General features: G+C 35.3%; 1 protein-coding gene across 1 annotated transcript in view; it reads left to right on the top strand.

The window, feature by feature from the left end:
* LOC149419243 (membrane-bound acylglycerophosphatidylinositol O-acyltransferase frj-like) overlaps positions 1-21,492 on the top strand; it is a 28,318-nt gene that overhangs the window by 2,468 nt on the left and 4,358 nt on the right. Inside the window, exons 2-7 of the mRNA XM_089638168.1 lie at positions 679-874; positions 14,270-14,553; positions 16,167-16,318; positions 19,733-19,944; positions 20,073-20,255; positions 20,549-20,684. Coding sequence (XP_089494294.1) covers positions 679-874; positions 14,270-14,553; positions 16,167-16,318; positions 19,733-19,944; positions 20,073-20,255; positions 20,549-20,684 — 1,163 coding nt within the window. The remainder of the gene's footprint in view (positions 1-678; positions 875-14,269; positions 14,554-16,166; positions 16,319-19,732; positions 19,945-20,072; positions 20,256-20,548; positions 20,685-21,492) is intronic.

The following is a 21,492-nucleotide window of genomic DNA, read 5'->3' as shown; positions in this document are numbered from 1 at the left end:
CTGAGTTTAGGTTGTTTTTATAAGATCCTCCCCAACCTATGATTCCGTAAATAAGCACGGAGTGCTTAGTAATATCTAGCCACTCGTATAGTATCAGAAATACCAACATAAGAAAATGTCACAACATAAATTATTTTTTCTTTCATCCCATACAATCCCATATTACGAAATCGAATGTTTATTTTACTTCATTAAAAATTAGAATGCTTAAATTAAAAAATTACCAAATGGAGTTAGTTTCCTTTTACAGTAATTAATGTGAATCAAAAGGTTTTATTTAAAAAAATCATATTAAGCGTGGTCAGCGATCCCGAATATTGACCAAAGTATTTAATCTTTTTTACTTCTAAAATCTTGTAGAATCACCCTCCGAAGTTAGCGCACTTTACCTCTGGACACCCTGTATTAAAAAAGTAATTTACCTGAAAGTACGCCTGCCTAAATTCTTGACACATCAGTACCAATTTTGAAAATTACCACTTTAATTAAGAAAAATATTATATTATGGATACTGTAAATAGTTCTTTATTGCTTGTTTGAAACGTTCAGATCAAATTTTTTAAAATGACACTTTTATTCAAAATAAAATCAGAGTTCATTGAACTAGAGTTACATCACAGACATACCCATAACCGAAAATAGTATATTTAATGATATGTGATTTTATCTACTCTTTAGAATGGGTAAATATCCTGGTTTTGAGTATGTGGGTATTTGCGTATTACCAGAGGACAGTGATCGGGCGAGAGGCCCGGAAATGGACCTCCACCCTTTGCGGACTGGTGATCACAGTACTTTCCATGCGCTCTCACTCTTGGCACCATATTTTAATGATCATTGCTGCGATCTTCCTCATGAGATCGGTGGGGAAAAGGTGAGTCTTTTATGAAAACAATAATAATGATTGGATTATTTATATAGCGCCGTTTTCGTGAGTAAATCACCCTAAGGGCGCTTAACAACTTAATTTATTCCTTTCACTTAGGCTTATTACTTTTGGCTTATAACTAGGTTTCATAACTAGTGACTTATAACTAGTGGCTTATAACTAAGATTAATTTCGAGTGATTTACAACTAACTAATGGCTTAAAACTATACATATTTTTATGATCTAGTGGGTATTTACACAAAACCGCTGTAATATGACTTGCAACTACGGCTTAAACTAGAGATTTACGACTTACATATTTACGTTTACAAATATATATTGTTATGATTTCTGCCCGTGGTGTCGGTAGTCAGGTATAAAATATTACAAAAATAGTTTACGTATAATAAATTGTTATTACATTAAAGTCGGTAGTCAAGGAGAAAAATCACCTGGACTGAGTAATCAAATACTACTGAAAAAAAACAAATAAGGTCATTATTCTGGATACGACAAGTTGAAAAGGTGAGTCTTTAGTTTTGCTTTGAACTCAGATGAGCTGTCGATCTTTCGTAAATGTGAAGGGAGTTTGTTCCAAGCTGTTGGGCCTGCTACTGCAAAAGCCCGGTCTCCAAAATTGGTATTGGGATTGTGCATAGGTACTGAGAGTCTACCTATGGCTGTTGAAGATGCTGATCGAAGGGTTGCTCGCCTAATATTAACATCATTTGGAATGCACAGTTCCGACAAGTAGTGTGGCGCCATGTCAAGTACGGCTTTGAAAACCATCCAGCAGAGTTTGAATTGGATTCTCTCAGGGCACTTAAGCCAATGAAGGTTCCGCAAATGTTGTGAGATGTGGGAATATTTGAAAACACCGGTTATCAGCCTTTCTGCAGTATATTTTAGGGAGACTTGTATATATTTATTTATTTATTTTATTTTATTTGGTACAATGTTTTTTAAATTTCAAAGTTTTCCAATAATGTTGGCCCCACTGGGTGGCTTGCCCGTGCTGAGGCCTTCGTTTTATAATATGAAAATATATTTTTGTTATTTGTTTTTGAGGTGTTATGTCGTGTTGCGCTAACTCCTTCTTTAGCCAACGTTTCGGACAGCATTGCAGTGTCCATCATCGGGGCAGATGTGTTATTTAATAATTGTAATTAATAATTTTAATAACTGTGGTCTATTTTCCAAAAAGCTTATAATCCAGGATAGTACCGTTCCATTTATTCCAATTAATTTTATTTCTTTATTAAGTTAGTGTGTGAAATACTATCAAATGCTTTTTTAAGGTCAATAAATATTCCAATGCCTTTTTCATTTAAGTCTAGGGCGGTATATATATAATTTGTTATTTTTGCAATAGCATCGTGGGTGCTGGTGTTTTTTTTTGAAACCATACTGTTTAGAATTAATAATTTGATGTTGTTCTAGGAAGGACCAGATTTGATTTTTTACATTTTTTAAATATTTTTGATATATTTGATAAAGGGATATAGGGCGGTAATTTTGTGGGTCGTTTTGGCAGTCAGCTTTATAAATTGGTGTTATTATTGTTCTTTTGTAATTATCAGGAAATACACCTTTTATAAGGTAAGTACTTATTATATGAGTTAGGGGGTAAATTAGATATTGTTTCATTGTTTTTATTACGTTTTTTTATTTTTTTTTATTTGGTACATTATTTTGTTACAATTTATGTTTTCCAGTAATGTAGGCCTCACTGGGTGGCTTGCCCGTGCTGAGGCCTTCATTTTATAATATGAAAATCTTATCTACATATTACATTTAAAGAGAAGATAGTAAATTTGAAAAGAAAATAATAAATTTAAAATTAAAAATAAAAATACATAATAATACATTTAAAATTAAAAAAATAATACAATGAAAATAATGTTTACATCTATGTTGTCATAACCAGAGGCGGATTTGCAGTCTTGGCCGCCCTAGGCCCCAGACCATGTAGCCGCCCTTTTTTCAGTACCCATCATATTGACCAGGAGTATCCAAACTTTTCAGTAAGTTCCTAGGGTCAAAACCGTTTTAATTTTCCTGCCATTATCATTCATGGTTCATGGGGTGAGATTTGTCCAGGTCTTGGCGGCGGATACATCTGCCCACCTGCTGCGTGGCGGGCCGGATCGAGAGAGACTGGGTGAGGGAGGCCTTTTGACCTTTCCAGCCGGACTATCTTGACCCATCGCCTTGCACCGCAGTTGGAGGGATGTATTCATACGTATGTCACTCCTGGACACACTAATCCCCAGATTCCTACCCACCCCTCATACATTTTCCTTTTCAGAACTTCCTATCCTTCCCTTCCTTAAAAAGACCCTCCAAACAGCATCACCTAAGATGACATAGGTCGTGAGGGAAAATATTTTCCTCAAAGCCTCCTGTGTGGAATTAATGTAAAAAAATACGCTTGCTAAATTCGCTAGTTCAATCACTGTATAATTGTCGATTGTCGCAGGCCGGATTGATGACATTAGCGGGCCGTTGTTTGGAGACCCCTGATATAGACTATAGACTACATAATGAATTTACTTTATTGACAACTTTTATCGAAATCGATTCAGAAATTTAGTTAACTATAATAGCTGCTAGTTTGTAATACTTTCTAAGGTTTCAAGGATTTGAATAAAATATTTAAAACAGTTCTCATACGTGTACATAACGTACATTCCAAATTGGAAAGTATGAAATACGCCATCCCACGCATATTATAGCTCTGTGTGTGAACACGCTATTATGCATAACAATACCTAACGCGGTTCAGTCACTAGCGCAACTGAATCACGGTAGGGATTGGAAATACGCGAGCGGGGGCGCGCTGTGTGCTGTGTGTGAACACGCTCTTGCATATCGCCATTTCGTACGTAGAATATGTAGGTACTTAGGAAGTAATTTCTTGTTATCATCTGTGACTTTTTTGTCACGATTAGCCGCCCCTAATATCTGGCCGCCATAGGCCCGAGCCTACATAGGCCTAAGGGAAAATCCGCCTCTGGTCATAACGGGGAGCGGAACCCCCCTTTAAATCATCGATAATTTTTCCGACATCAGTTTCTGTTATTTTGTTGAAATTATTATATTGGTGTTGGGAAGCGTGGGGATTTCATTTTATTATTGTTGGGACATGTTTTGATGGCGTTAACCAGATTTTTTCCAACATTTGCAAAATAGTTGTTTAGAATATTACAGCATTTTTTGGTGTTAAGAGAGACACTATACGTTTTTTTCCCATCTGAAATTTCGTATATACAACTGTTATTTCTATTCTTATTTATTATTTCGTTTATGGTAGTCCATATTTTTTTGTTACTGTTTTTAGCATCTAGAATTAATTGGGAGTAGTAACTGTTTTTCGTTTTTCGAATTAAAGTTGTTAAGATGTTTTTTATATCTTTTATAATAAGAAATAATTGATTTTTTGGCAGTCGGTTGATTACCTAATTTGTAAAGTTTAATGTATAACTGCTTTTACTAATCCGATAGTGATCCAGGGTTTTATTTTCTTTGTTTTTGAGTTTTGATGCAAATTTTTAATTTCAGAGGCATTTAAAATGTGTTCTGATATTTTTTTTCAAATAATGATGCACATTGATTGGCGCACTTACTGTTTATTATTTCAGTCCATTTTTCTGTTATGAGTGATTTTTCTAATAGTTGGTAGTTAAATGTGGTTTTTGTGGTACTTGATTAAGGTAGGTTTTTAGTTTTATTTATTGTTTCATAGTTAAAAAGGGTTGCGTGATGATCAGTTATGTTTATCATCCAGATTGAGGATTTGACATTTTTTATATAATTCAGGTTTACATTACACCAAATATGGTCTAGACAAGATGGCGTTTGATTTGGTACTTCACGGGTATAGTTGTTAATACACGATTTGAAGTTAAGATGAGTCATCATGTTCAAGAAGTTATTTTTTTCTATAGAATTATGGTTATTAGAAATATTTATGTTAAAGTCACCACATATAATCGTAAAAATCTTTGTTAAATTATTCAGGTGTAGATAAAGTTCGTTTGTAAAATTCGTTATGTTTGATTTGTGTGAGCGGTATATTGTTATGATTCTCTAAATAGAATTTTTAAATTTAATATCTATTTTTAAACAGTTGATAAATTCAATATTTAATTCTTCTGTGTTTATAACTTCACAATCGTCACGTACAAACATAATTATCCTACTATTTTTGTTTATAGATTTTTTAGTTGCTATTCCTCGGTAGTTGGGTAGCGCACTTATGCATTGATCGCTGTTGGAGTGTGTTTCAGTTAACCCTATGCACACCGGTGATGTATTTAAATTATTAATATTTATTAATAATTCATCTAGATTTCTTGAAATACTTCTTATGTTCATGTTTAGCACTAGAAAAGTAGAATCCTTATTTTGACACCATTTGTTAATTTCGGTAACGTTTTCGCATATTTCTTCTGTAATGTTGTAGTTTTGGTCGATTTTTTTGCAATGTAATCATCCATGTTAGTTTTAGTTGATTTGTTCCTTTGCAAATTGTTTGCATTCTTCATGATTTGTTAGAAAAGATTTGTTTTTCAAAAGATTGTTATTTGTGCAGTTTATGCACTTTGGGGCTTCATTTTTGTTATTACAGTCTCTAATGCCGTGATCTCCAGCGCAATGAGGGCAAATAGGTTTTTCGTTAATTCGTAGACAGCGCGTGGCTGTGTGGCCGTATTTTTGGCAGTGGAAGCACTGCATTAATGGGTTGCAGTCTTCCACCTTTATTTGGGAGAAATCCAGGTTTACTTTTTGCTTTTTTATTGCATTCAGTGCATTCGATAATAATGTTTATTTGTTTATATTTTTTTGTTGTTGATTGTTCCCTTTATTTTAATTTTTCTTCCACATATAATGTTTTTATGTCTTCGTTTTGTAGGATTAAGTCATTCATAAATTCTGCATTATTATAATTCTCGTCGATTCCTTTGAAAATCATACACCGACTTATTTTTTTTAAATCGCCCACGTTTATTCCTTCTAGGTTCATTTTTTCGATTTCGTTTTTTTGTCTTTTTTTTTTATTGAATATACCTACACAATACAATTATTTATAAATGTAGATATTTCGAGGCTGATTGCGAAAAAAATAGATTTTTTTAACGAAAACTGCCCAACTCAATTGAGAAATTATTTCTCGTACTTTGAGTTGGGGAGTGTTGAGAGTCATTATGGTTTATAGGCTGTAAAAATTCACTAGTTGATGAAGCTAAAAATTAACAAATAGTTATAAAACTAGATGATAAATTTCATAACACAATATAATTAAGAAACTAAGAAATTTAATTACAAACTAAAAAATATAACTTAAATAATATAATAGTTATTAAACTTAGAAAAAATATGATATAAAAATAAAAATGTACTTATTAGGTACCAAATAATAGAAGGTAGGTACAGTACTAGTTGTAAATTTTTCAAAGACCGAGCTGGCAATCTTTTATGAAATGGGTACTTAATAAAATGCAACAACAATAAACGCATATTAGGAAGCGCATAATATAACTTTAGAGGATATGTAAAAAAAATATATGTAGTTTTTTTTTTTTAAATATTAAATCTTGTTTATATATATTTTTTTATTAATCATAAATCAATTTTCCTAAATTCATAACGTGAATTTAGGAAAATTTAATCAATAAAAATTACAAATGAGTTCATATAAACAATTATTTGAAAAATGTATCCAATGAAATTAAATCTTGTGATTACCGTTGGGTTTATCTAAAAGTTTTTTGATTTGTCATTTGAAAGTTTTGTAATTTTTTTCAGTTTTAATTTTATCCGGAAATGCATTAAACAATTTTATACCTTGATAAGTATAATGATGTTGACCAGCACTAGTTTTACATTTAGGAATTTCTAAGTTACCACGTGATCTAGATCGGTTACTTATTTTTGTAGAAATTTTTGAATTGAAATGGTCTTTATGAATTTGTAACAGTGCATTCTTTTTAAAAATTTTGTTTAAGCTAAGAACCCTAAACGAGTCAAACAGCTGCGTGGTTGGAAATATCGATGGTTTTCTTAGGATGACTTTCAAAATTAACCTCTGAACCTTTTCTACAGGTGAAAGGTTAGTTTTGAAAGTCCCTCCCCAACCGATTATACCATATTGTAATATGGATTGAGCAAGAGAAAAATATATAATTGTAATCATACTGGATGATAGGATTGTTCTTAATCTAATAAATATATATATTAGTTTTCTTACTCTAGTTATAGTATTTTTAATTTGCTCGCTCCATTTTAATTGACTGTCAACTATAACACCCAGATACTTAATGCTATTTTTTCCCACTATGGGTGAACATTTCACATGATTACATTCTTTTTTATTTTCACACTCGGCAGAGTGGATTTTAATTCGAACATTATTTTCGACGTTTTTTTCTTTCAATGAGAATGGGATAAAATATGTTTTCTCAGTGTTTAGTGACAGGCAATTTTGGTCAAACCATATTTTTAGAGTGTTTATGTTGGAATTTGCTATCCTCGTTGTTTCCTCCCATGTTTTTCCCTTTGTTATCAGTACAGTGTCGTCTGCATACGATATGATATCTCCAACTATTGGGAGTATGAACATATTATTTACATAAATAGTAAAAAGGATTGGACCGATGACAGTTCCTTGCGGAATGCCAAAAGAGGTGGTTTCAGGCTCACTTAAGGTATTATTTATTTTAACGTATTGGAGTCTCTCATTTAAATAACTTTGGAACCATGATAGCGCTATTCCATCTATTCCAATTTGCTTTAGTTTTTCTATTAGTTTGGAATGTGATATGCTATCGAATGCCTTGCGGAGGTCAATGAAGATACCGAGGCACTTTTCTCCATTATCTAACTTTTGCATGATTGTCGATGTTAGTTTAGGAATTGCATCTTGTGTGCTGAGATTGTCCCTAAAGCCAAATTGATGAGGACTCATTATCTTTTTGTCTTTTATGTAGTCGTTGAGTTGTTTCTTAACAATTTTTTCATAAATTTTTGCTATGTTTGATGTAAGAGCTATTGGACGATAGTTAGAAATATTTTCTTCATCACCCGATTTAAAAATTGGGGTAACGATAGTTTTTTTATAATTATTTGGGAATACACCTTTTTTTAAACTGGTATTAATTATATGAGCAATTGGTTTACTGATTTCCTTATGTACGGCTTTCAATGTTGTAACCGTTATATTGTCGTATCCAGGACTTGCTGATGATCTTAAACTTATTATAATAGTTTCAACATCTTTGTCAGTTACTGGAACAAAGGTTTGGAAACCTTCCCCATAAAATGTGTTTTGTTCTGGTTGGTTAGTTTGTGTATTGTCAAGGATAATATTACGAGCAAGGTTTGTTCCAACATTTGCAAAATAATTATTAAAAACATTACCACATAGTTTTGGGTTTTTTTCGGTGTCAATGGTGATTCCCTGATGTGAGATTTCCTTAGGTACTTTTCGATTTGTGTTTTTGTTGGTTATTGTGCTGATGATCTTCCAGAATTTTTTGCTGTCTTGACCAGCGTCTTTTATTTTGTCACGAAAGTACTTTTCTTTTGTTAGTCTAATTAGGAGCGTAAGTTTATTTTGGTATTTCTTGTAAAAATTAACTTTTTTTGGTCGTTTGGGAATTTTTTGAAGTCCTGATAATATTTTTCTTTTTTTCTGATTGATATGACTAATCCTTTTGTTATCCATGGCTTAATTAATCTATGTTTAGATTTTGGTTTATAAACTGTTACTATTGTAGATAAATTTATGTGATCTTGAAAAATTGTTTCGAAATTTTCTGAACATGTATCTGGATTTTCCGATTCAAATACTGATGACCAGTTTTCCGTTTTAAGATTTGCTCCTAAAATTTCCAGATTCAAATTTTTTTTTTCATTTTTTTTTTCTCCAATTTGATTAGATTTTATATTTCTTTTATCAATATTGTAAACAAATATACAAGTGTAGTGATCAGTAATATTGGTTTTCCATAATATTGACATGGTTTTTTCAATGTTATTTGAGTTGCACCATACGTGATCGATGCAGGAAGGTGTTTGTCCGATCACATTTCGTGTAGCATTATTTATATATGATTTGTAATTTAGTGATGTCATTACATTTATATAATCTTCTTTCACTTTACTACATATACTGTCATCAATATTTATATTGATATCGCCTATGACGATATTGCAAGTATCCTTCAGAGTTAGTAATAATTGTTCCATTTCTATTATAAAATTATGTTGATCAGATCCATGTGTGCGATAGATAGCAATAACATGGTGAATGATTTTGTTCACTTTTAGACTCAGTTTTAAGCAGTTCGCTAATTGCATAGTAATTTCGGTAACTGTAACATTGTTGTGTTTATTCAGTATAAACACCGCAACACCACTGCATTTATTAATATGAGTTGTAGACGAGTGATATGTATAGTAAGGTATATCGTATCGGGCGTCAGCATTATATATATTTAAATGCGCCTCTGTTAACACAATGATGTCCGGTAATATTTCAAGAAGGCTTAAAGTTAGTACAAACTCTTCCAGGTTTTTTTGTAAACTTCGAATGTTTTGATGTAGAACAACGAATGCAGTCGGGACTTTATTTAATAAGGCATTACATTGTATTGATTCATCGCAAGTATACTGTGAAACTTCAGTTAATTTGTCAATTTCCTCCGTTATAAAGTCATCCATGACTTATTCATAGTCGATTCTCTGCTGTGCTATGATGGACATTCTTTTTCGGTAAAGGCATTTTTCGCTATTTGCACTGTGTTCAGTATTATTTTTTGTCCCCAACTATGCATTGTTTTTTTCGCAGTTATAGCATTTTACGATTTCTTTGGTTTTTTCGCATTCGCTAAAATAATGATCTTTTGCACAGTGTATGCTTCTGGGCTTGTTCATTTTGTTCAGACATTTTAGGGAAGTATGTCCGAAACCAAGGCAGTGGTAATATTGCATTAAGGGATTGCAATCTTCTATGTGCGCTCGGACAAAACCAATATTGACCCTTTGTTTACCAAGTAATATCTTTCGGATTGGGCCTGTTGTTTCTATTATTACATTGCGCAGTTGGTCACTTTTCTTGTTTTTTTTAATATTTTAGTTACTTTAATTGAATCATTTGGGGCATCACTTAGTTCATTGTTTTGCAACAAAAGGTCATTAAGAAAATTATCTTCACTATACTCCCCTCCCACACCTTTAATGATCATGCACGGTCTCTTCTTTTTTAATTCTGAAGCAGATATTCCGTTTTTATTTTTATTTATTTCCGTTTTTAGTTTATCTGCGTCTTCTTTTTTCGAGCAAGTCATAATTATTTTATTGTTTGATGCTTTTATGATCCCATTTATACCAATTCCTAGGTTAGGTACTTTGATTGTTTTTGTAATAATTTTCTTTATGTCCTCAGATGTTTCTTTGCCTTCTGCAGCAATCATAACGGCATATTTGGGTTCTTCGATTTGTACCGTTCGTTCTTTTAGTACCATTGCGTACGATTTTGGTTCATTATTTTTTTCGAGTTTGGTGATAACTTTTTTTTGAAGATCTATTATTTAATATTTCTATTTTTGAGACCGATAATTCGTGGTGGAATTCCATTATAATATATTATAATAAAACAAATAAAAAACTTTATTCCACTTAATTTTATTTTGACCGTAACCGGTTTCAGCTCGTCAAAGCCATCTTCAGACTGGTACACAAAATTCTTAGTCTACGGTTTATATACACAACATATGGGGGAGGGGGAGAGGGGTAGTTTATAGGGTTTTAATCAATTTTGTTTGTTACTAAGTCGTTTAAGATTGTCGAATTTCTAAATATTTGGTAAATCCAGTAAGCTAAACCCAAGGTAATTAGCTTACTGGATTTACCAAATATTTAGAAATTCGACAATCTTAAACGACTTAGTAACAAACAAAATTGATTAAAACCCTATAAACTACCCCTCTCCCCCTCCCCCATATGTTGTGTATATAAACCGTAGACTAAGAATTTTGTGTACCAGTCTGAAGATGGCTTTGACGAGCTGAAACCGGTTACGGTCAAAATAAAATTAAGTGGAATAAAGTTTTTTATTTGTTTTATTATAATATATCTATTATTTGTTCCAGGAAATTGTTTCTTTCTTGTTTCCAGGTTTCTTCTAATAGGTTTATGGTTAATTCGAGGTTATTTCGCACTTTCGAATCTTTTACTGTAGTTATATTTTTTAGGTCACTTTTAATGTTTTCGATTAATTTTAGCACGTCCATAATGTGTTAAAACTTGAGCAGCCGTGCACAAAATGCACGTCACTCCGGGTCAAACTATGTGACAATACTGTATTGATCCTATCTTCTTCTTTATTAAGGTAAATTATAAGTTGGTTTTTCGATGTTTTTCTGATGCTAGCAATACCAACGCCAGTGTTTGATATCTTTACGTTCTAAGTTATTATTTCCTTATTGTCTTCTTTTTCGTTTATTGAGCTTATAATAATGGGATATAAAACCGGGGATTTGTGTTGCGCGCTAACTTCAGCGTATGTTTTTACATTTTGATTTTTTGTGATTATTTTTTCTAATTTTTGACTGTAATTTGCATTATTAATAATTATTTGGTCTTGCAATTGAATTATTTTATTTTGTAGTTTTAATTGTTGACACTTTATTGCTTCTTCCAGCTTTTTAATATTGTTTTCCAAACTTTGTTTTATTTTCGAGTCTTTTATAGTTGTTATTTTATTAATATCGATTCTTATGTTTTCTATTAATTCTTCCATATTTAGGTCCGTTCACTCGTTCGGACGAGTGGTTGTTGAATTTATTAATATCAAATTACAATAAGAAATAAAAGTTTATAAAAATAAAAAATTATTGCCGGCACGCGGTTCGAACCGAGATGCGACAGCTATTCGCTTGAATTGGGCAGGGACGACGCATTAACCCACTAGACCACGGCCCTTGTATGCAGTTCGTGAAGTACTATTGTTTAGAATTACCCCCTAATGCTTGGTCCACACCGAAGCTAACCTTCCAACTTCAAAAGGTTGGACGATCGTGTGGAGGGGTAGTTCGTGCGTTGGAAGTTCGGGTTGGAAGGTTGGTGTTTGAGTTGGCCTGGGATCGCCTTCGAGGCGTTCGCTACGGCCAACTCTATGGCCAACCCGCACGAACCGGCCGTCCGAGCTGTCCATACATCTCTGCGAACGGCAGGCAATCATAACAAAAGTGACATTTGCGTATAAGTGACGTTTACGTATTATTTTTTTCGCGCCAATCCGTTAACACATAATGGCAGAGTGGAGTAACGGTTTAATATTGTCGGACTCGGATTCGTTCAAACGTTCGGAGTTGGAGGGTTGGCAGCAGTTTCTCCATTGAGGCCACCACACGATCGGCCAACTTTCCAACTTCGAACTAAGTTCGGAGTTGGAGGGTTGGCAGCAGTTTCTCCATTGAGGCCACCACACGATCGGCCAACCTTCCAACTCCGAACTAAGTTCGGAGTTGGAGGGTTGGCAGCAGTTTCTCCATTGAGGCCACCACACGATCGGCTTCACGATCATGACGATCACGATCGGTTGGCAGCAGTTTCTCCATTGAGGCCACCACACGATTGGCCAACCTTCCAACTCCGAACTAAGTTCGGAGTTGGAAGGTTGGCGTTGGTGTGGAAGAACCATAACACCCTGTATAATCATCGGTATTTTGCATAGACAGTGCAACGCCGACCGCTGAACATAATAATATTGGTAGCTATGTTCACCTTGTGTAAAGGTTATTAGCCAAATAATCGTGAGTGATATCAACCCTTTTTATATGAATAGCGGCTTTACACGACACATGAAGATTATCCGTCTCGTGTTTATTTATTTATTTATACATTTTAGGAAAAGTTGACAACAAATCTTTAATTATGTAATGATACAATAATAATATAGTTAATTATGCCAATTATGAACTTTCCACTGATGAATAGTTAATGGTAAGGTGTACAATGTCATAGAGATGTTCTCTTAAATTAATTTCTTGTTTAGTTAGAAAATATTAAAATAAAGGAGGGAGGGGGGTCGAGATAGTGATTACGTCAGCACTGCTCAGCAGTAGTTATTTTTTTTACACATTGGCAACCTTGAAAACCGAATACATATTCGGGGATTCCCACAAATAATTAATACGTTTAGGTACTCGCTTAAAAAGCAGAATACATTAACAGAAAAATGCATATAGGTACAAATTTTTACGTAAGCTTGGGAGGGGGGGGGGGGTAAGAGCTTTGCTTACTTTTGGTGACAAGGGGGAAGAGGGGGTAAACAATTGTAATAAATCTGCTTACGTAATACTTGAACGGCCCCTAAAGGTTGATGATTAATTGAGTATTCGTGTATAAATATGTTTTTATTTCTAGTAAAGCGTACGATGAAGCATTTAGATATATTTAATTCCAGACAATGGGCATTAACATACGCGCTTAAACGTTGTAAATCCTTTTGCAGCTTGTGACAGTATTCGATTGAGTTTATAGGTGAGAAGATTTTCATGTCATCTGCATATAGGATGGTCTGCGAGTATAAAAAGCAGTGACCAATATCATTGATATAGATATTAAATAGTAATGGTGTTTGTAATGTTAGTTTGGAATGATCTAAAAGATGGCGGTAATCCAAAATACAGTAAGTACATAATAATTTACTTTTGAAAGAAGCTATAACTTTGTGGTCATCCATTATATTTAAAAAAGAACCACTAATATATTTTATTAACGCCGACCGGTTTCGGAAAAACCGTTCCTTCCTCTTGCCCTGGGGAAGGAACGGTTGTATCGGAATATTTTAGTGGTTCTAACAAAGTAATATTATTTAATTTAAACATAATAATTTATTATCTTTTATCATTGAACGACTATGGAACCCCTGACATTTACAAAATTATCAATCCGTTTGGGTTTGCAGGGTCTTAAGGGTCTTGACTTAACTTTAACTAGTGATTCCGGACCTTATTTGGAGTAAAATAAATATGTCAATATATGAAATTGACATACATAATTATACATTTGTATATAATTTTTGTTTCCTGTGACATTTTTTTTCACACAAATAATTAAAATAAATTAGAAGTTATTCCAGAGATAGGTACCGAATGATGGGTTGGGCGATTACTGATAAGTGACCAATCGAGATAACATGCGGAAGAAATTATTTTTTGTTTCTTTTTGAAGAAAAAATTTTAAAAACAGTCACCGTATACCAAAATTTCACTTACATTTTTTACTCCAAATAATTTCAGGAATCACTGGTTAAAGGAAGTCTACGTACGTCGAAGTACGTACCTTAACACCCTGAATATAATAATAATATATTATAATTATTCTTTCAGAAAGTGCCATATCACCACATTGGCATTTCTCTTCACTTACCAACTTGTTTTCCGCTTGATCGTGTCTTCAACAAGACTCCAACCTCGTGCAGGCAATATCCAGCAAATGCTGACTATCCTCAAACTAGCCGGAGTTGCGTACGACATCCACCTCACCAACAGGGCCAAAGGCAATGAAGCAGAAGGGGAAGGCAAAAGGGACAAACATGATGCTGAAGAACCCATAGACCCCAGCTTCGTGGATCTCTTCCATTTTGCTTTTTCTTTTGTTGGAATGGTCGTCGGTACGAATTTATTTATTTATTTATACTAGGTTTTACAGATGTTCATACTTACGTGATAACAATCCTATTATAAAAACTCAGTTAATGTAAATTTTTTTTAGTTCCCATGAGCACTTAGGCCATCGGCCCATTGTACTATCTCCCATATTAACTCATTCCTTTAACAGTCACCGGTCCCTTTTATAATGTTCACCAGGGTTGTTATCGGATTTGTGGCTTTGTCTTTTGGTTCCACAATGTGGGTTCCCAGGTCTCATCTCTCCTCTCCAATTTCCCTTGGTTCCCCGAAGGCCCCACAAGGGAAGACTCCACTCCCCGTTGGTTCCCTAAAGGCCCCACGACGAGAGAGTCCACTCTCCCTTGGTTCCCCGAAGGCCCAACGAGGGAAGAGGGCCTAATCTATCCTCTCCACTCCCCCTCGGTTCTGGGCAGGCCCCACTAGGAAAGAGGGTCTCGTCGTTCTTCTCCACTCCTCCATGGTTCCCTGAAGGTACCAATAGGAAAGAAGCCTTCGTCTCACCTCTCTACTCCTCCTTGGTTCCCTAAACGCCCCACGATTGATGAGGGTTTCGTCTCTCCTCTTCACTCCACCTTGGTTCACTGAAGGCCCCACTAGGGAAAAAGGAGTTTTCAATTGGTCCATTTTTGTCCCATGGGTACCTAGGTAAATAGAAGGTCTACTCCAGCAGAGTCCCGAGTGCTGGAGTAAGGTCTAAATACTCCGAGATGCGACTCTGTTTCTTGTAGGCACCGTTCGTTCGACCCAGGTCATTTAGCCTGAGCACGGTAGCTCACATCTTAGCTTGAGATGGCTATTGCAGTTAGTGTTTTCACTCCCTGATCGATGGGTTTGCCACACTCCTTACACCAAGTTAATGTACAAATACGTTCAATAATTTCATAAACCTACACAGTCAAAGGACACTTAATATCTAGTTTTTTTTTTTTTTAATTTTATTCTTTCAACTTTATGTCCGGGTTAAATCTTCCCCAAAGGAAAAACTAAACCCTTCCACACAATTTTCCACAAATGATCATCTAGTCAATCCACATTATGCAAGTGCATTATATAAGCATAATAAATACAAAACAATACAAGAACAACACGTCAAATCACCAGAGATCAAATGGGAAAATAATTCACCGACTCCAGATATTTTCATATCAGAGGGTTCGGCTCGGTAGAAATTCTAATTGGACCTATAAATCCTACTGATCCCTCAACATAAATATTTAAAAAATCTTTCGTAATCCTACATGTTTTTTAAAATGACCATATTATATATTTTTAGTTAGATTTTATAATTTTATGATATTTCTTTGAATATGGTTTTGTGCAAAGATAATAGAAACAACGGAGATAGGCAACGAACCATTATTAGATTGAAACTCGACGTACAAGTGTCGCCAACATCATTCAACCAAAGGAATTGCCATAACTTTGATTGGCTCCGCTGCAACGCTTTAATAATCCGTGTAGTTCTTAGGTCGGTGACAGTCGGCACGCTTCCATGCCATACCTTTTCCACTAACTGACTTCACGTACATTAATATGCGATCCCATGTTTGTTATTATTAAAAGGTACAGACGTTTTTAAATATGTGGATTTCAGGTCCAAATTTACGATTCAGAACTTGGGACGACTACCTCAATCTACCTTTTTGCAACAGCTGTGATTCCAGAGCCCTCGTAAAATACCTGGTCCTCCACACGATCCCACAAGTGATAGCCTTCGAAACCATAGGCTATTTCTATCCAATCGAGGTAAATATATTGTGTTTATTGATCGACATACGCGGGGCTGTTGATATAAGGGCTGTTCACAAGTTCCCCTTTTGGTCTGAAGTTTGCTTTTATTTCGTAATATTAGCGCAATTAGAGCCAAAACTCCGTTTACTTGCTACCATCCCTTTGAAGAGACTTCTCATGCGATCGAAAATATTCACTGCTCTTTGAAGTTTTCTATGTTATGTAAATTACATTTGTCTTTAAGGCGCATAGTGCACGGGATGAGTTTCTGCACTGTTCTAATACGTGATTTGCCGTAATTTGTGTGATCTTTGGGGCACAGGTGTTGTTGTAAGTTATGTGAAGACTGAAGACTAGCAGAGCAATGCACAAATGCACTCAGGAATCCCCTTTAGTCCCAAATACTGCGATGGGATGGTCATGTAGAAAAAATGCCAGATAATGGGACACCGGAAATTATGATCGAGTGGATGCGACTGTGTGGCAGGCCGAGGAAGAGGTGGATAGACTGCCTGCAGGACAACCCGGAGTAAGACTATCAGTACAATGCACAAATGCACTAAGGAACCGCCTCTGGTCCCAAATACTGCGGTGGGATGGTCATGTAGAAAATATGCCAGATGATAGGACCCCGAAAATATATTGCGTAAGGCTTTTGACTCTTTTTATCGAATTTATATAATAATTATTCAAGTATATTCACGATATATGAGATTTGGATACTATGAACCTCGAATGGAAATTATATTTTTGTTATTGAAGACTTCTTGTGGAATTCATAAATGTAAATCAGGGCTTCATTGTGTTACATGAGTCGAGTTACGCTGAGTTTTGGATCAAAGTCATATTTTTTATAAAAACAGCTTCTTATCGCAGTCATCTTTGTTGAATCAAATTTATCTATTTAAAATAGAATTCCTAGTTTTGGAATAAGGAATTTGAGTAAAAAATATTTCACTTTAAAAAAATATATTCATTTGATCAAAAACACCGATTCTGAATAAACATAATGTATTTTTACTTTCAGAATGAATAAGTCGTTTGTTAAATGATGCACTTCTTTTCATGTCAATCCTTTTCTTTTATAATATTAAAAAAACGACGACTCTTTGTCACAAGCTATTTATTTCAGGGTTAGAAAATTTGAAGATAGATAATGGTAACAGAAAACACAAAAAGACATTATCATGGTAACATAGGAATCTACTAAATTAAAGTGACATCTGTTGACAATATTATATAAATCTTTAAAATGAAACATCGTTCTTGAAAAATGATTTAAAAGGTTTCTGTGTATATGCTCCATGATTGGTCGAACAAAATCTGATGTCAAATTTACTCCGTATTAAGTTTGTACAACAAACATCTCTTTTTGTTACATGCGAACTTTGATAATAAGAGGGAGAGGTCGCTATACAGGTTTGATTGTGTAGTTAGGCACGATGATCTGAGTTTTTGAGATGATTTATTTAATATATAACAAATTCTAACGTAAACAATTGATTTTAAAGTATACTGGAATTTTTTACTAAGGAATAAAAATAATCTCGATAAAAAATGAACCAACCACAGGAGGTTGAGCGCACGGATGACGTCACGCACCCACCCGCTTATTATCGCTCGGATTGCGATCGTTTTGGCGGGCTCAAAAATATAAAACTTGGAAAAATAATGTAACCAAGAAAAGTACTTAGTAAAAAAATACCAGTATTTAAGGTTAAATGTTGATATAGATTAAAAAACTGGACTCAAATTCCTTATTGCCTATTAGATTCTATTCCAGGAGTCAGGGAAAGTTTTTTGGCTATCACACCGAAACATTTTTTTGCTAGACGATTTTATCCTATTATTGTTTATTGGGAAAAAACAGATTGATTTAAAAACATGGCTTAAAAAAAGACAAAGAGGCTCACTAAACTGAGGACTGATTTAAAAACTTTAGAATTTGAACACGGTAAAGACGATAAGATTGAATTTTTTGCCACTTGACGTCGGCCTCTTGTTTCGATCTATACAAAAAGATATCATAAAAAGCAGGCTATATTTTATTTTGTGAAGCTCAGGCTCAAATGCGTTTTTTCGATTTTTCCGTAAACATCTCTTTTTGCCACATTATACTAAATCCGGAAAAGAGGAGATTCTATGCTGTAAAGATTTTTTTACTGATACGAGGTTTATTTTTTCTAGACTTTTAAAAATAGACAAAGAATAAAACTGCCTGATTAAACTCAAGGATAAACTGTGTTCTACTCGCTGTATAAAGCATTTATAATATTTCTTTGAGAAATTTTCAAGCCAATACACAATTTAACATGGTATCACCTGAAAAAAGATTTTTTGTGATAAGCTCTTAAATATCGGCCTGATTTATTGAGAATAACCCGAGATTACATTTTTTGACCAAACTGGAATTATTTAGACGATTCCCCAAACCCCACATCCTTTAATTCAATTTATTCGAATTCATCTTTTCTGATCACACATTTGGGGATCATGGTGAAGGCACGAAATAAAATAAAGTTGTGAAGGTCACATGTGTTTATTGGTGAGTCAGTTGCCGTGACGAGGAGATGATGTAGGACAGAAGAATACACCGGATGCTGGCTGATGATGGCAGGTCAAGCGCGGGTCAGTGAGTCGACGCCGGGCGCTGGTGACCGGGACTCGATGGAGGTCAGGCACTGGCGAAGAACGTAGGTCTTCAGGCACTCCAGTGCTGACGAGACGGCCGAAGGTGCGGCGGACCTTGTAGGCGGTTGAGCGGGAACGGCGTGACCAGTGAGGATGCAGCGTGTCCTCGTGGTGGTCATGGTTGCGTGGAAGAAGCGCTGGTCAGAGACACTGGAACCAGGGCGCTTGTAGTCCGAGCAGTGCTTGCCAGGAACGGCGATCTGGACAAGGCGCTAAGATGATGTCCCGATAGAGTCCATGATGGTACGGGCGAAGCCAGGTATACGTCCTTCGCGCTAGTAAAAAGAGCGCGGTTGATCACTCGTTGAGCCTCGTAGACTGACGGCTGGTAGATAACAGACTGACTGACTGACTCGCTGCGTCGGGCTTATTTATACTGGTGGCCGACGGTAGCAGTAGGTAGATGGATGGCAACTAAATTCTAGGCACTCGCACAGACTGTGTGTTTCGGGAACCTTCGATAGTGCGGCGATTATGCATAGGCCGTAGACTCGAACCTTCTGGCGAGTTCTCGTAGTATCCGAGACTGAGTGCGCGATAGTATTGTCGCGAGTAGGCAAGTAGGTCTTGTAGTACGTAGGTTGTTTACGTTGCGGTTTGGACTGCAGGTACATAATTCGGGAGTAGATACTAAGTAGGTCGAGCGGTTTATTATTAATTATTTAATTTAGATTTTTCTCGACGCTACACACATATTGTTTCTAAACGACATCAATTCTCTCCTATTTTTGTGTCCAGTACCTCTCGACCGCCGAGTTCGCCAGCAGCCATTTCCTCTACAAAAACTACTTCAACTTCATCCACCTCATAAGGTTCAAGGCATCACTCACGTCAGGCCTGCTAATGGTGCAAGCCATCGCCAGCATCGTGGGGGTAGGTGCCTACCCCAAATCCCTCCGGAGCGAGCCGTGCAATGGACCCACCAAAGATTATAGCCACCTCAAAAATATGTAAGTAAGGATTCTTTGGGAAGTAGCTAACAGTTATGTCATTGCGAAGCCATGACGTCACACCCGACACGCCATAGATTTGGTACTACAAAGTATTATGCTGTTGATTGTACCTATTTCTTTTGTAGAACACAGGATGAAGCAGATAAGCTGGAGTATGATTTCGAGACGATCAACACTCAGACTCTGTATGAGATCTACTGGACGCCCTGGCATAGTGACTTCTGGAAGTTGTGGAATAAGAACATCCAATACTTCATGGGGAGGTATATACACAAGGAACTATTCAAGAATATTTCAACCAAATATCGGTGAGTAGAACTGTTGGTAAAAATGGTATGCAAAATTCCGGAATGATATTTTATTTTGTTAATTGGGTAGTTCGAAACAGTCTCGAACAGGGCTAGCGGGTTGTGCACCTCTGTTGATCTATTGATCGTTTTTTTCCCTCTAGATACACCATCACTGCTTTATCGTCCACAGAGGGTGCCCAGCATAAATAAACCACTCTCGTGCCCAGAGAACTATTTAAACTATTCCAAATTATGTAATGGTTTGAAAAGGAAAATTGTTATTTGTAATGATGATCCTTGTCGTTTTTCAGTATTTTGGCCACACTGTTGTTCTCCGCAAATTGGCATGGTCTAGAACTGGGTCACTTTAGCAGTATGCTATTGTTTGGTGTTTATTTTCTGGCAGAGAAGCCATACCACAAGATGTACGAGTACACAACCGGATGGGTATGTCAAACATTAATTTATTATATTCATGCTTATTCATAGAAGGACCCAGTGCTGTCTTCTGGAGTTCCCGGAAAATTGTTTTTAATTATATATCGTCAGCAATATGCTTTTAAAGCATGGGTAATGAAAATTTTTGTTGGTTCTCAGTAAGAACTGGATCTCTGGATCACGTGCGATTATTTTTACTCCCGAACAACTTTTGTTACAGCCATTTACATAATCCTATCCCATTAATGTTTATTCTTTTTCTTGTGGTGTTTCTTATCGGAGGTTAGCTATAGCTATCGTCAGGGGAAACTTCACCCTGCAGGGTTCATATTTGATTTTTAGTCAATTAAAACTGAGCACCTCTCTAGAAAAAAAATGGCTTGGAGTATATTTAGATATTTATAATATATATCTGCAATTTTAAAATGTAGAAATTTTAATCCACTTTGGTGATTGTATATAGTATAATATGTAGCGTTTTTTTGTTCATTAATATAGTACCTACCTACATATGTGTTGGAAATGGCTAGTCTCTAGTTTGGTTAAAAAAAACCCTAAATGATGTCAGTAGCTGAAAGTGCAAAACACTGCCACCAAAAACTAAATAAATTCATTTTGCCGCGATTGAAGGGAATTTCCAAGTCAACATGCTAGCTCCCTCTAGCGGCTAGAGTTGTTGAAATTGCCACTATTTCACTCGAGTTGGACTTATTTTTAACATTATAGGTTATTTTGGTAGCAGTGAGTGGTTTATTTATAGTCAGTAGTGCCAACCATTGATTAAATGACAATTTTACGTCTGTATAGGAATAAAGAC

The sequence above is a fragment of the Hesperophylax consimilis genome, chromosome 12 (genome assembly GCF_061612785.1).
Source record: "Hesperophylax consimilis isolate HC1 chromosome 12, BYU_Hcon_1.0, whole genome shotgun sequence".
Taxonomy (NCBI): Eukaryota; Metazoa; Arthropoda; class Insecta; order Trichoptera; family Limnephilidae; genus Hesperophylax; species Hesperophylax consimilis.
The sequence above is the reverse complement of the archived record's forward strand: the minus strand, read 5'-3'. Positions and strand labels throughout refer to the sequence as shown.